Consider the following 16,162-nt stretch of genomic DNA (forward strand, 5'->3'; position numbering starts at 1 on the left):
CACCCACCTAGATCTGTTCCACACAGATCTCTCTTAGCCGAATGGCTACAATCTGTTGTACTGAGTCTATTAGGGCATCAGCTTCTGGGACTAACTCCCCTTGGGCCCTACAACCAAGGGAAACCCTAGATGTAGGTCATGTTGTGTTCTACGACCAACCCTAGGGTTTCTTTGCAGCAACCAAGATAGAAAAGAGGAAGAAAGAGAGTTGGATACAAGTAGAAGATGAAGCGGCGGCTGTAACCAGGTGAAAGATTAGAGCTCTGATACCATGTTTGCTGGAATGAAGCTGCCGAAGGTGAAGAGAAGAAGAAGAAGAAGAAGGAGAGTTGAGAATGGCGGCAATAATCCCTCAGCCAGCCCTACTCTATTATTAATAAGTTTATTACATAATGTTACACAAAAAGACTAGAATGCCCCTGATTAGTGATGGGACACCTAAACAAATAAAAAACACTAAATAAGATTAGGCCCAATAACAAAAGACTAAAGACCCAACAGAGATAAATAAACATATTAAGACAGCCGAACCAACAAAAATGATTGAAAAAACAAACTAAAATGGAGAAACTTAGAAAAATGTAAAACCATAAGAAAGGAAGTTAGAAAGAAAGTGAGGTTAAATTTAAGGCAAATTATGAGCTCTATCATAAATAGGCACTAAAGAGGGAGAAAGAAACAGGAATTTCCATGGTTGACTATGCATTGAATGTGGGAGGTAATTTGGTATGAGTCCCCAAGTTATGCAAGAACTTCTTCAACTGGAAGAAGGGTTCCATTTGTGATCTGCTGCAACTCTCAAAAGATAAAGCAGATGGTAATGTTGATAGGTGGGGTTGCAAGTCGAACAAGGAAGGTGAATTCTCTGTTAAAATCCACTGCTGAGAAGTAGAGAAGCTCTACAAAGATCTATCTCCCTTGTAAGCAGATTTGGAAGTCATTGCCCCCCAAAGTGAGCTTCCTGCTGTGGGTGGCTACTCTAGGACAATGTTTGATAGAAACTCACCTGCTGCCAAGGGATTTTGATCATCTTTATATCCACTGCCCAGTGGCTGCAGCTCCATGGAGTCATTTCCTTAAATCTACAAATATCTGCTGGATTATGCCTGCCTCAATGGATGGTTTGATGTCTTCTTGGGTTCTGCCAGGGTTGGGTAGCAAAGGCAATTCTGTGGCTGTCCTATGAACAATTTTGACTGAAAAATAAAATAAAATAGAGGCTCTACTCAAACAAGTTTACAGATCCAGATGTTCTAATAAGATTTGTTGTGGAGAAAGTGGTCTCTTGGGATTCTGTTTTTAATGAGTTTGAACACCATAGGACTGCTCGGGTGTTAAATCCTCTAAGCCTATGGGGTCTGTAGTTTTGTCCAGTGGTAGAGGCTATCTCCTCTGGCCCCAGGATTTTATTGTACTATTTGTGGGCCCTGCCCTTTTTCAATAAATTTTACCTACCTATTCTCAAAAAAAAAAACGAGGAACTTATAAACCAGTAAAGATGAAAGTAGAGTTTTGCAGTATGTAATAAACTTCTCTGATCCTTTGTTACTGAAAAAAAAAAACAAGGATTGAGAAAACAAGTAAATGAAAAAGACAGGTAATCACTAATCAAATCACCAAGAAAAACAAAACTAGTACACATGCTTGGAATACTTACTTGAAGAACTTTTCCTATTGAATATGGATTTTAATTTCCTCTTCCTTCTCAGTACCGACTGAAGATTCTTCTTCGCAAACTTTCTTGCCTTTTTCCCCAGTTTCCCCATTTCGAAACAAGACAAAGAGCTAAGAAATCAATGCAACAAAACTAGGTGAAAAAAAGTTTCGGGAATCAGAATATAATACTGAGAAAATACAAACATAGTGAAGCCAAAATCCAAAATATGCAGCCTAAATAGTTCAAAAAGAAACAAAAATTATCCATATCAATTTATCAGTGCTTTACACTTCTGTCTAAACAACATCCAACCAAAAGCCAATTTGTTAAAACTCTCGACAACGAACAAAGCGGCGGCAAGCTTCCATGAACCCATTAAATGTAACATCTACATATATGCACATATATATGTATAAATGGGCCGGGCTTGGGCTACTTAAGGGCTAGGCCCAAGTCCGTCCCGGAAAATTAAAAATCCCAACTTCTTGGGCCCGAGCCCAGCTCGAGGACCTAAAATCCAAGCGAACTAGGGGTGATCATGGGCCGGGATGGGCTTTGCACTTATGATAAGGGCTATAGCTTAGGCCCAGGCCAGGCCTGGCCCGGGGTTCCGAGCCTAAAACATAAGCCCTAGCCTAGGTCTATATGGGCCCAGGCTGGGCCAGGCCTGATTCCGGGCCAATGTCACTCATATAAAACATTACATATCTATATATTAAATAACATAACATGCATATAAACTTATTTTAGACATTATATAATATAAAATATAACATATAATATAAAATATACAGGTCATGTTATAATATTTATATATAAAATATATAATATAATGTAAAATAACATGTATACATATGTATACATTATACACAAAATGTGTAAGTTTAAATATATGTGGGTCGGGCCGGGCTTGAAGTATTAAGCCCAAGCCCGGCCCTAAAATTTATGGCCCTTATGTGGGCACGAGCCCGAGCCAGGCCTGAGCACAAAACCTAGGCCCAAAACTGAAATGATCACCCCTAGCCCAGCTGAAATGATCACCCCTAGCCCAGCCCGTGTAAAATTCCAGGTTGGGCAGGTTCAGGCCCAGGCTAGGCCCACCCAAGTTGCACCCCTATATATAAATATATGTTATATGTAATATATAGCATACATTGATTTGTTTAGAGCCCCCACCACATAGTATCATGTATTTCTTTTAAGATAATCACTTCACTTAATCCTAATCAAAAAGACTAAAACCTTAATAACATTATTTTATGTTTTTTGAAAATGTTTATTTTATGTTTTTTGAAACTTTTATGTTTTATCAGAAGTCATAACTCATAATAAAGTATAGTCATTTCTAACACTTGTTTTTTTCTGAATTTTGTACAAAAAGAACAAAAAAAAAAAAAAAACTGTTAACAAACAAATACTAATGAAACATAGGGTTAATAGATGTAGTGAAAGTTGAGTTAAGATCTAAAATCGAGAAATTCTATGAAGTTTTAAGGGATGGGAAGAAGCGAAATTGACTTTAGGTTGGGTTGGGTTAGGGTTAGGGTTAGGGTTGGGTTGGTCGGGTTGGGTTAGGGTTGGGGTTTAGATCTTAGGGTTGGCCTCAACCCGACCTAACCAGCCCTGACTTGCGGCCCTAGTTAGGGTTGGGGTTTTAGAACTTAAGGTTGGGCTAGGGTTGGCCTCGACCCGGCCCGACTTGCAGCCCTAGTTGCATCTACACTCCTCCATTGTGAGTGTCGGAAAACGACTCACTTGGGGCTGATTTGGAGTCGGCACCCATCATTAATGTAAATTGGGAGTGATGGGCCTCCCGGGTTATTTATACATAAAATCATTTTGGTCCAAGTAGAGACTCTAAACTTAAGGTAATGGTCCAACCGGTCCAGCTAAGACTTGGATGGGAGAGGGATTCGATAGGTGGGGTCCACATAGGGGTTCTATGAGTAAATGCAAGTAAAGCTCAAAAGAGGTAATCCCTAAACAAACAAAAAGTTGTTCAACAACCTATGAAAAATGCATTGATAATTGACGAAGGAGAGAAAAGAAACAAAATGATAATTATTTAATAATTTAAGAAGAAAGTGAGTCATTAGTCTAAAAAAATAAATCTAATCTGAGTAGTTGACATAAATGAAGAATTACTTAAAAATCTAATCTGAGATCATAATCATTAACTAACGAAAGAGGATTGTTAAATAACATGAGAAGATTCACCTAAGCAAATAGAAATGAATTAATTGAATATGATGAGTATTCCCTGTTTATGACAACAATGAAGAGCATTAATCAGTATCAAAAAGATCCTAAGTATTGTTTGATAACAAGAAAACAAAATAAAAGAGAATCATTAATTAATTACTAGTATACGTTTTTAGCCATTGAGAATTTGTAATTTTGATTGTTATTTAACATGGCAAGCGGTTCTAGTAATCAACTCTAACACAAACTGATTACAATTGATTGATAATGGAAAATAAGTAAAATAAGATAAAAAGGGGGCATCCGGAAAAGAAAAAAAAATGAAAGAAAAAGGAAACACCTAGCTACTTGAATGTGTATCACAAGGAAGAAAGAAAGAAAAGGATGAAGACCATGAGAATACCCAACTAAAAACTAAAAGCTGTCATCCGCTATGTTAATTAAATTCCACCTTTATACGATGGTTTTTTTTATAAAGACAGATATTACGAGAGAGCTATCAAGATACACATCATGAAACAATCCAGCACCAATCTACTAAAGGCCAAACCATTACACATCACCACATATCAATATACAAACCGAGAAAAATCAAAATAATAAATTAAAGTTCAAAAAATAATATAAAGAAATTTGGGTAGGCATTAAAGACAATATGTGGCGAGACCGTTAAAATTTGCCTTCGATTTTTTATTTGCTATGGAAGAAGAAGCTGCACCTGTTGAAGTGAATTCGATGAGCTGGAGTCAGACAACCCGTGCCGAATGAGCCACGTTCAAGAAAGGAGTCCGGGAGCTAATTTGTTAATTCGAGGAGAAGCTTGCCGCCGCTCTGTTCGTTGTCGAGAGTTTTAAGATTAACAGTGCCTTCGTGTTAATGGAAAGAGAGATAATGAAAGAGAGGGAGAGAGAAATGAGAGAGTGACAGGAGGTCGGGGAAAAAGGAGCCACCGTTGGGTTACTCGGTTGAGAGCTTTGAAACGAATGTGAACGGTGCTCTGTATCTCCGCCAAATGGAGAACACGAATTGTGGGTATTTCGTACTTCGGGAGAGAGATAAGAGAGAAAAATGAGAAAGTGGAGAACCTAGTTGGACGGAGATGGAGAGGGTTGTCGCTGCTAGGTTGCTCGGAATGGCATTTTTGTCAAATAAATTAAAAAAAAAAAAAGGTGTAAATATAGGTATTTTTTTATAAAATTTGATCCGGTAGAGTTTTTGAGCATTCTTGCACGGGTAAGGAAATATCTTTCTCGAAAAAAAGGCTAAATAGAATCCCTAAAACAAGTAGAAAATGAGTGTGGTCTTACCGTCACTCAAAAACGCCAAAAAAAAGTGCCCATAGATATGAAGTAGCTTTTTATTTGACAAGGCTCAATAATTTTTCCTAGAGACGTCCTCAACTTTGTCAGTGAGGTCAGATCAAGGTTTTAAAAATTAACTCGGGGAACGAACCGGTCAGGGGTTCGATTCTTGGGTTGAACAGTCCAACCATTTGAACCAAATGATCCATTCGTTGTGACAAAAAAATAAAATAAAATAAATAAAAACGATCAACCCATTGAACAGTCCAAACAGTTTGATTACCCAAGTCAAGTGGTTTGTTGACTAAATCAATGTTTTTTTGCTAAAATCCAGTTTTGGCGAAAAACAGGACCAGTCACCTGATAGGTTCCCAGTTTTTTGATCTGATCATCCGGTCTAGTCCAGTTTTGAAAACCATGGGCATTTATTGGACCCCATGTTCTTATTTTTAGGATCTCACATCCCACATTTTTCCCATCCCATCCCCTGGCTTGGATTTGCTAGATACAACATCTCTACCCACGAGACATTACAATTGTACATCCATAATATCTCACTTCTTAGGAGATCTTTGCAATACATAATAGAAGTGCTCTATGGATGAAGATGTACAAACAATTTATAGGTAGTAGATTCAGACCCTAAACAATTCAAAGACAAGAAAAAAAAAGCAGATTGCGATAGAAGGATGTTGAAATAAGTCCTAAGAATATCATTTGTTGAGAATCTAATTAATTAGTTGCTCTCGTGAAGAAGACACCCATTATTTGTATTAAGCAATCCAATTCCAATTTGTTTATGTTTCTGCCTTGAATCCTTTGTGTCAACCGGCTTCACAAATCCGCTCTGAATTAATTTGAAAAAAAACCCGAAGTTAACATTTTCATAGTGGTTTGTGGTGGAAGCATAGGGCTTGAGCCGCTATTTGTAGGTCCGAACCGATACGAAAACTTATGTATTTTGTGGGTTTTCTCTCTCTTGTATAATTAGTCTTTGTCTTATAAGATAAGTGTGAGACATATGGTGTTTTTGGGGCTTACGATTTTCAATTAGTGAGGTTGTGAGTGCTCAACTTTGTATTTCTCCTCCATTGCTGACTACATAGTGATTTTCTGCTCCATGGATGTAGACAATAAACTGAACCACGTAAATCTGAAATGTTCTCTTTACTTGCCTCTCTTTATCTCTGTTTTTCTTTCATTTTGGGTGCCACTCAAATATGTTTTTACTGGGTATATGCTACACAAATTTTCTTTTCCATCCACACAACCTCACGATAATAACTTTTAGTAGTTAGGTGATAGGGGGGTTTGATCTAAATTGAGGGCATGCAAATTATGGAGGCATGATGGCATCAAAAGAGGCCAATTGGAAAGGCAACGTAGAGAGATAGGAACAATAAATCCTAACACCTTTACGTGATTAGAAAGGACTTTGCTTGAACCATGGACTCGAGGAATTATTGGAGAATCTATAAATGTTCTCTAATGCATATGCTAAGAGCTCGATGAACTGGCGTCCATGGATAGTAATTTAGGATCTTATACATATTATACTTACAAAAATAGCTTCTTCTTTTTTTTTTTTTCTAATATCCCCAAAGTGGTTTTTATTAGAGACCAGAGCCTAAGTTCTCTCACCAAATTATCTCCTTTTCACTTAACTAGTAAAAGTGTGCACATGCAACTGCAATATCAAATGATGAAGATGGTAATAGTCAGCAATCAAATTATTTTATTCGTTGAACCATTAGCCTATTTAATAAGGAAAATAGACTATGATTAAGACATTAATTCATTTTATTTTCTCTGTATTTTAATCATTTATATCTTTACTAACAATAATTCTTATTTTTCAAACATATTTTTGTTTAATATGAAGAATATATAATGTTAATGCATGCTCAAATTTTTATAAAAAATTATTATTTTTATTTTTATTATTTAATTTATGAGATAATAAAAATTACGTATTTACCAAGAGAAAATGCAATTCTAATATATTGTTTGAATATTGGTCTTAAATATTATGTTCAAATCAATTATATATATTATTTATTATTCATTTATAAATATGTTATTTATATTGCATTTTTGTAAGCTTCTTATATGATGAAAATAGTTCAAAAAAATACTTATATTTTTTGTCTTTCTTTATTTAAACTAGTATATATTCTTTTTCTTTTAATAATTTATTATTATTTAAAATTAAATTGGATCTTATCAGATTCAAATATCCAACATCTTGATCGGATTCAGATTCGAATCAATATTCTATGAGATATGATAAGATCTTTGGATTGAATCGAATTCAAATATACCACAATTCAAATCCGATCCGATCTATGTGCATCTTTACCAAATCACTTACCTACAATGATCTAGCTAATTAAATCATTGAACCATTTGACATGGTTAGTGGGGTCACGTGTTAGACATTAATTATCTTTATTTTTTATCCCATTTATATTATTAATGAAAATAATTATCATTCATCACATTTTTTTTATATGATGAATAAGTAATATTATAGAATGTACCCAAAATTATCTACAAATTTCTATATTTTATAGAATTTTATGTATTTTATTATGTGATAATAACATTATGTGTTTATCCACTTGACATGGATAGTTGAACCACTAACCCGCCACTTAGATGGAAAAACTATTTTTTCCTTTTTTGGATGATTTTAAATATCGTATTCCATTTTCATCATTAATAAAAGTAATTCATATTTTCGCATTTATTTCTGCACATGGCAATATCAAATGATGATGATGATGATAATCAATAACCAAATGACCTTACCGATTGTGCCGCTAACCTATTTGACCAGGAAAATGGACTATGATTAAGACAATAATTCATTTTTTTATTTGTATTTTAGGCATTTTATCATTACTAACAATAATTATCATTTTTCAAACATATATTTGTTTAATATGAAGAATATATAATATTAATGTATGTTCAAATTTTTTTATAAAATATATAAAAAACTATATATTTATGTTTTTTATTATTTAATTTATGAGATATTAAAAATTACTTATTTACCAAGAGGAAATGCAATTTCAATATATTGTCTAAACATTAGTTTTTAATATTGTTGTCAAATTAATTATTTATATATAATATACATGTTTTTTATTATTTATTTATAAATATGTTTTTTATATTTCAAATTTGTAAACTTTTTAATGATGGGAATAGTTGAAAAAAACTTATATTTTTTGTTTTTTTTTTCTATTTCAACAGTTATATTTTCTTTTTATTTTAATAATTTATTGTTTTTTAATTAAATTAGATCGTATCAAATTTGAATATTTGACATCTTGATTGGATTCGGATTCAAATCAATATTTATGAGATCCGGTCAAATATTTGGATCATATCATATTTGAATATAACTGGATTAAGTTTTGTTCTAATTTGTTTGCATATTTATCAAACCACTTGCCTACGATGACCTAATTAATTAAATTATTGAACCATTTGACATGCTTAGTCGGGTCATGTGTTAGACATTAATGCTCTCTATTATTTTTATCCTAATTTTTATCCCATTTTTATCATTAATGAAAAATAATTATCGTTAATCACACTTTTTGTATGATGAATATGTAATATTATAGAATATACCCCAAATTATCGATAAATTTTATGTATTTTATTATTTAATAATAACATCATGTTTTGATCAATTTGATACGTATAGTTAATAAAATCATGTATATATACATATATATATATATATATATATATATATATATATATATATATATATATGTAAAATATTCGTTACTTAGTTATTACATCGTAGAATGACCCATTTTGACTCAGAAGGTTAGATTATTGACCTACCTACCATCTAGATATGGAATTAGTTTAATTTCCAAAATAGTTTTAAATTTTGCGTTTCATTTGTATCTGATAGAGTGTGATTTTACTCGACTTCCTAAGAAGATGACATGTGGACATGACTCAACATAAGCAACAACCTGGTTGTGACTGAGTAATGAGCTTGCAAGACAGCTCGCCACAAAATGAGCTCGCTACAAGACAAGTCTATCCCAGCTCATGATCTGGGATAACCAGCTCTCTCCAATACTTAGGAAGGAGAACTACCCCGAAGGCAACCTCAGGAGAAATCATCTCGAAATATCCTTAGGAGCTCGCTTCAAAGCAGCTCACTACTAAGTGACGCGACGTTTTCAGGAAGCTTCTATATGAGAAGATTGTACCCGTCAAACTGCACCACGTCTCCTAACTGACGATGTAGTCCTTGCTAGCCCGGCAGACTGCACCCATGTCTCTTGACAGGTAGTGGTGTGTCTGTCATTCTGGGACGTGTCACTCATCCAATTGGGTAGTACTTTGCAATGGTTAGTTGCGTAGCCCTGGCAAATAATGGCTGCGACAGAAGTCCAGTGGCGGTTACGCCCGATTTGACAAGAGCGCCATATTTAAGAGCCCCATGATCAAAGGGGAAAAGGTATCTTGAATTTATCTTGAGTTAATCTCGAACTTGCATTGATTTAGCGCTACTTGCACTCTTATCTCTCTTTGCACTTCTTACTACTCTCTCAAGCGTTCTAATTTGAGCATTGGAGTATTCTCATCGGGCAAGTCCCCCGGAAATCCTTCACCGTCTTTTTCTCAGGTACCGTCCGTCGCTAGATAGGAGCCAGTCGACTACCAGATAGGAGTGCTCGGATTACGTAGCATCAATATCATTGATAAAATAATTACTGTTTATCATACTTATTTTTATTTATGCTATTAGTATTAATATTATAGATGTGCCCAAAGTTGTTTCATTTTTTTGTACAATTCTAATTAAAATTTTATTTTTAATTATGCATCATGAGTTAACCTATATGACCTGAAAGGTTGAATCACTAATCCACCCCCTTGATAGGAAGATGGTTTAATTTCCCATCGGTTTTAAGTGTATATTTGATGTCCATCATTAATGAAATTATGTATATTTTATCATACTTATTTTTTAATATGAGAAAATTTGTATTATTTATTTATGACATCATGAAATTATCCATTTGACCCAAATGGTTGAAGTATATACCCACCACCTGGATGGAAAATATGATTTCACTTTTAGGTTTATTTTAAAAATATAAAATTTCATTATATTAATAATTATTGTGTATGGATTTATTAGTGAAGTTACTAATGATAAATAAAAGTACAAATGGTAGATTCAATGAGAGAGAATATGATTAATTTAATAAATTAAATGTGAGACTTAATGAGAGGTAATTAAATGTACTTAATAGTATTATTTTATTTACATTTGCTTCCCTTTCAATAGAGATGAACTAAATTCAAGAAGAAGGGTATTTTAATAAAAGAATTATAGAAACTAATACCTCCTCATTCACACTTAAGTATAGACCTGAAAGGCTCTACAACCCTTAACCTCAACTTCACATCCTTTCATAGTCATAAGTAGCATCTAAAGCTTCAACATGTTGTTGCCGATGACCATTTTTTTGTATTAATTACTTGTTTTTTGCCCCCATGGGGCTTGTAATTCACTTACCCTTGGCATAGTGCAATACTTTTTCTAATAATATTAATAATTTTTTTCGAAGGTGGTGAAAGCCGATAATAAAGCTCCAAACACATTTTATTGGGCTACCTAGTTTATATGTCAACCAAGCTACCACTCCATTGACAGGTGATGGCCAGTTAAGCACCGAGTCAAAATTTTAGTGGCTCAAAATTTTAGGTGTTGGCCAATTGAGCACGACGGTCATTCATTCTTTGTGGTGGATTCAAAATATTTATATTGATTTACCTATTAATAAGAATTTAAAAAAACTTTAAGCAGATTAAATAGATGGAGGATGATGATAGTTAATTATCAAAAAATTTGCGGTACTTAAGTCAATTTCTGGCAGCAAAAAAAGTCAATTTCTAATTCATAGGGATATAACAGTCAATTTACTGAAACATAGAGGCATTTTAAGAGATTTGCTTGCCTATCAAATAATTCTTATTAAAGTAAGTAAACAAATCCATGCATTGCACGGGTCCCGAGTAGTTTAGTGAGTTTAAAACGCATTATACTTCGACTCCAAACGCAGACGATCTCCCGTATTTCGGGGTTGAAGACATTTGAAGAGCTCTCAGTCTCAGGACCGGCGTAAGGTGTTTCAGATATTTATCGTATTTAATGTGATAGGTGTTGAAGAACACTGACCGTCGGCATCTGGTACGGTCTCATATCTCGATATAAAGCCCTCTTTCTCTTCCCTGTCATTGATAAGAAGAGGTACTGAAGTTATATAGGGTTCTATCTCTATCCCTTTCAGGTTATTCCGTTGGTTGTCAATAGGGATCTTAAATTCTCAAATTTAATTGAGGCCGGTGATTTCACATTTTTTTTTGTTTCTTTTTTTTTTCTTTAAGCTATTTCTGAAGATTTAGAAATTTAGCAGCCGTTTCTTATTTTAGTAACATTTATCGGAGATGTTGGGTCATATTTGCTACTCTTAACAAAATTACATTGAAAATCTGCTGTATGAGAAAGGAAGGAAAACTTGATTTAAATCTTTGGGGAACACTCCACTGGGTGAATTGACAATTTTTGGATTGAGCTGTTATGTCCATAGTGTTTGAGTTTGGCCCAAATTTTGTGTTATCCTTATGGAGTTGTGTTAATATTGACTACAATTTTAATGCCCAAGAGGTACGCTTCTTTCGGTTCATCCCTGAAATAGAATATAGTGATTTCTATTAATATTTTATTGGTTGTTTTAGTTTTTATAATAGAACCTAATACATGTTATCATGCTTTTGTTTTGAGGAAAATAAAAGCAAAATTAATCTTTGAGGGTTTCACATTGACAATAGAATCGAAGTATCGAACTGAGGAAGATGAGTGAACAACAGCCTCCATCGTTCCCACACAGTTCTCTAAAGTCAAGGTGAGTTAGTCAGTTTTCTTTTTCTTCTTCTTCTTCTTCTTAGTTTTGTTATCTGTTTCCTTGTTTAAAACAGTGGTTATACCCCTTTTTCTCCTCTTCCTTTTTGTGTTTTTTCTCCAAGTTTTTTGAATCATTTTATTGGACTAAAACAGGGGCTCCGCCTCCTTCTTTTGTTCTTAAATTTCCTGCATGTTTTCAGCTTTTTTTTCTTCTCATTATTGGTGTCTGAAACAGGGGCGGAACTGGGGCTCCGCCCCTTCTTTTATTCTCCATATTCATCTTTTATTTTAGTATTTTTTCACCAGCTTTTCTGGGTCTAGAACAGGGGCTCCGTTCCCTTCTTTTGTTCTTCATTTCTTCCATTTTTTCAGCTTTTTTTTTTTTTCTCATCATTGGTTTCTGAAGCAGGGGCTCCGTCCCTTCTTTTCTTCTTCATATTTCTTCTCTTGTTTTAATATTTTTTCACCAGATTTTTTGGGTCTAGAACAGGGGCTCCGTCCCCTACTTTTCTTTTTCTTTTTCTTCTTTTATTTTAGTATTTGTTCCCTATGTATTGTTGATCTAAAATAGGGGCTCTGCCCCCTCCACTTCTTTCAAGTTCTAACTTCTAACTTGTAAGTTGCAACTCTAATATATTGTATTGCCTACTTAAGCAACACTGCAAGAAATACAAGCACAAAAGTAAGTGCAGAATACATAAAACCAAAAAAACTAGTTCAAAAGAGGTAGAAATCCATCGGCAAGCTATAGTTTTAAATTCCATGGCCTAGGTGAGGGCTAGGCGCCTAGGCGCCTGGGCGCCCTATGGTCGCCTAGCCTTGCCTTGGTGCCTTGAAAACTATGGCTCTAATCCTTTAAAAGCAACCTTCTAGAAGAAAAGGAAAAAAGGACCAAAAGAGGAAAGTCTTGTAGGAAAAATCTATGAATAGGGTGGCCTCCTAGAGGTAGAGGACACACACACAAACACCATTCTCATGAGACCTTGAGAAGTTACAACTGTTCCTGCCTCGAGAAACTCGATATTCCTGCTTCTCCCCTCAGATCCCCTTTCTCTACTTTCTCCGACCACCCATTTGGGGCCATTTTACCATCCTTCTAGCAGAGATCCTCACTGTGCCAATCAATCCTCTACACCCTTACAACTTCATATTTGATCATATCATTTCTAGTTTTTCCACTCATCCATCTCAGCACATCCATTTTGCCACACATGTTTTTGGACATGTTTCTTGGTTTCCCAACACTTTGCTCCATACAGCATTGCATTGCTTGCAATTGTTTTATAGAATGCTCCTTTTAATATATATGTTATTCACCTATCGCATAGGACTCTGGATGAATCCCTCCCATTTTGCCCATCATGCTCTAATTCTACGGGTGAGATCCTCCTCAATTTCTCCCTTGTCATGAATTGTGGAGCCAAGGTACCGGAAAAAGGTCACATTGAGTTGTCTCTTGGTGTCCAATCCTTATGTACCCCAACAGTTTAAGAGGCATGCCTTAGGTGCACCTAGGTGCACAAAGGCGAGACACATTCCAAGACCTGTGCCTCACCTAGACCTAGGTGCAGCCCCTTTAAAAAGGCATTTGTCTGGTGTGCCTTGTGCCTTAGCCTAAACACGTGTTGGTGTCTTACATTGCATATATTCTAGTTTACTTCTTATTGTTTTGTCCATAAACTAAACTTAAACTTTGGTGGGAGCATCCTTGGTAATCTAGGCTCCTCAGGAATAGGAGGGGTGTTTAGAAATAAAGATGATCATATTATTGTACTGTTTTTGGGAACAGTGGGTGTGAGGGACTTGACTACGGTTGAATTTTCTACAGTAATCCAAGGCCTGCAGATAGTTAAGGAATTGAACATGACCAAATTGATTGTTGAAGGAGACTCCAAGCTAGTGATGGGATGGCTATTGGAAGCCAGAGACTGTTATATGGGTGTATAGGGATGAAGCTAAGATGTTTAAGTGGCTAACTAGAAATATGAGTGTGAGGGTACAATGGGAGAGGAGGTCGGCTAATGGGATGGATGATTCTCTAGTTAAGCAAGGGATCAATAGGGTCTGTTATATTGGGCATTGTAATGTTTTTATTTATTTATTTTTCAATTTGAGAGGTGCATCTTGCATTCCTTCATGTCGTGCTTGTATTGATGTATTTATTGGTCTTTTAATGAAATTGAATTTACTTATAAAAAAAAGCAAATTTGCATGTAATCCTTCACTACAATATCATTAGTAAACAACAAGCACCAAAGGACCTCCTCTTGAGTATGGGGGACTTGACTACGGTTGAATTTTCTACAGTAATCCAAGGCCTGCAGATAGTTAAGGAATTGAACATGACCAAATTGATTGTTGAAGGAGACTCCAAGCTAGTGGTGGGATGGCTATTGGAAGCCAGAGACTGTTATATGGGTGTATAGGGATGAAGCTAAGATGTTTAAGTGGCTAACTAGAAATATGAGTGTGAGGGTACAATGGGAGAGGAGGTCGGCTAATGGGATGGATGATTCTCTAGTTAAGCAAGGGATCAATAGGGTCTGTTATATTGGGCATTGTAATGTTTTTATTTATTTATTTTTCAATTTGAGAGGTGCATCTTGCATTCCTTCACGTCGTGCTTGTATTGATGTATTTATTGGTCTTTGAATGAAATTGAATTTACTTATAAAAAAAAAAGCAAATTTGCATGGAATCCTTCACTACAATATCATTAGTAAACAACAAGCACCATAGGACCTCCTCTTGAGTATGTTTAGTTAATTTTTTTTTTTGAAAGGCAAAGTAATAAATTTATTGAATCAGAAAGAACTCAATACAATAGAAGAGCAAGCCACAAGCAGCTGCTCAGATTACAGGACATGCTACAAATCCCAAATGGATATCGACCTAAATAATTTAGGAACATTCAGCTCTTTAAAATCAGGTGTAATAGACACCCATGAAATCAGCTTGCTGACCGCCTGCTGCACTATCTCCTCAGTGCTCTTAGCTTTGTTGCTGAAGATTCTTCTATTCCTTTCAGTCCAAATTACCCACATCACTGCCGCAGGAATAGTTCTCCAAATTAAACCTTCTTTTTTCTTCAAACCTTGGAGATTCCAGCAAAGCATAAGGTTTTTCATTGAATTTGGCATGATCCAATTAAGACCAGCTGCACCTATGAAATGGTACCAGGCTCTCATAGAAATAGGACAATGTAAGCACAGGTGGTCTGTGGACTCATGCAATAAGCCACACAACCCACACATCAGAGAAGGGAGCTGAATACCCCTTCTGTCCAGGTTGAGTCTTGAGAGACATTTGTTCAGCACCATAGTCCAAACAAGGAATATAGACTTCGAGGGAGCACAAGACTTCCATACTTGCTGGTAGGGGAACTCAGTAACCCCTGTACTACTAAGCTTTGAAGTAAGGGATTTGACTGGGAAACAGCCACCCTTACTCCAGGACCCGCTCCATTCATCTTCACCTGCAATGTCTATCGTCTGCTCATGGAAAATCTGCAGAAGCTGCATCACACCTTCTATTTCCCAATCAAATAACTCTCTTCTGAACTGAGGATTCCAGATCACTGAGTTGTTAGAAATCACATAAGACTTTGCCACTGATATTTCTTGATTAACTGTACATTGGAATAGAAGGTGAAACGCCTCAGCTAAAGGTCTGTCCATGCACCAGGGATCTTTCCAGAATTTTAGCCTATTCCCACTTCCCACCTTAAACCTCACTTCCTCATACATCACAGGAAGAGATTTTAGAATCCCTTTCAAAACCAAACAACCCCATGTTGGGTATGGATCCCGAGGCTTCCAATTACCCCAATCCACACCAAATTTTGTTGCAATTTGGGACCTCCACCAAGAAGATCTTTCTGTGGCAAATCTCCAACATCATTTACTCAATAAAGCCGAATTAACCACCTTTAATCTTCTAAGACCTAAACCACCCTCTCCCTTAGGAAGACAAACTTGATCCCAATTCACAAGGTGCATCTTCTTTTCTTCTTCCCACCCTCTCCAGAGAAAATCTCTCTGCATCTTC

The 16,162-nt window shown here is 35.5% G+C and overlaps 2 protein-coding genes across 6 annotated transcripts in view; one reads left to right on the forward strand and one right to left on the reverse strand.

Annotated features, from left to right (window-relative positions):
- The window catches only part of LOC148855629 (Noc2p family), a 68,355-nt gene extending 63,094 nt beyond the window's left edge, over positions 1-5,261 (reverse strand). Inside the window, exons 1-2 of the mRNA XM_088986738.1 lie at positions 4,578-5,261; positions 1,658-1,785 (exon numbers count right to left, since the gene is read on the reverse strand). Coding sequence (XP_088842864.1) covers positions 1,658-1,766 — 109 coding nt within the window. The 5' untranslated portion in view covers positions 1,767-1,785; positions 4,578-5,261. The remainder of the gene's footprint in view (positions 1-1,657; positions 1,786-4,577) is intronic.
- A 5,952-nt stretch (positions 5,262-11,213) lies between these two features.
- Positions 11,214-16,162, forward strand: part of ABCD1 (peroxisomal ABC transporter 1) — a 97,789-nt gene continuing 92,840 nt past the window's right edge. For 2 of the 5 annotated variants that reach the window (XR_016113089.1, XM_088985367.1), the window contains exons 1-2: positions 11,214-11,401; positions 12,043-12,116. The gene's annotated coding sequence lies outside the window, so the exon portion shown is untranslated. Of the gene's footprint in view, positions 11,462-12,006; positions 12,117-16,162 lie in introns of all 5 variants that reach the window. The other 3 variants (XM_088985368.1, XM_088985369.1, XM_088985370.1) reach the window with 3 other exon arrangements.

Source organism: Nelumbo lutea, chromosome 4 (assembly GCF_056320005.1).
Source record: "Nelumbo lutea isolate HS-2025 chromosome 4, American lotus-T2T, whole genome shotgun sequence".
Taxonomy (NCBI): Eukaryota; Viridiplantae; Streptophyta; class Magnoliopsida; order Proteales; family Nelumbonaceae; genus Nelumbo; species Nelumbo lutea.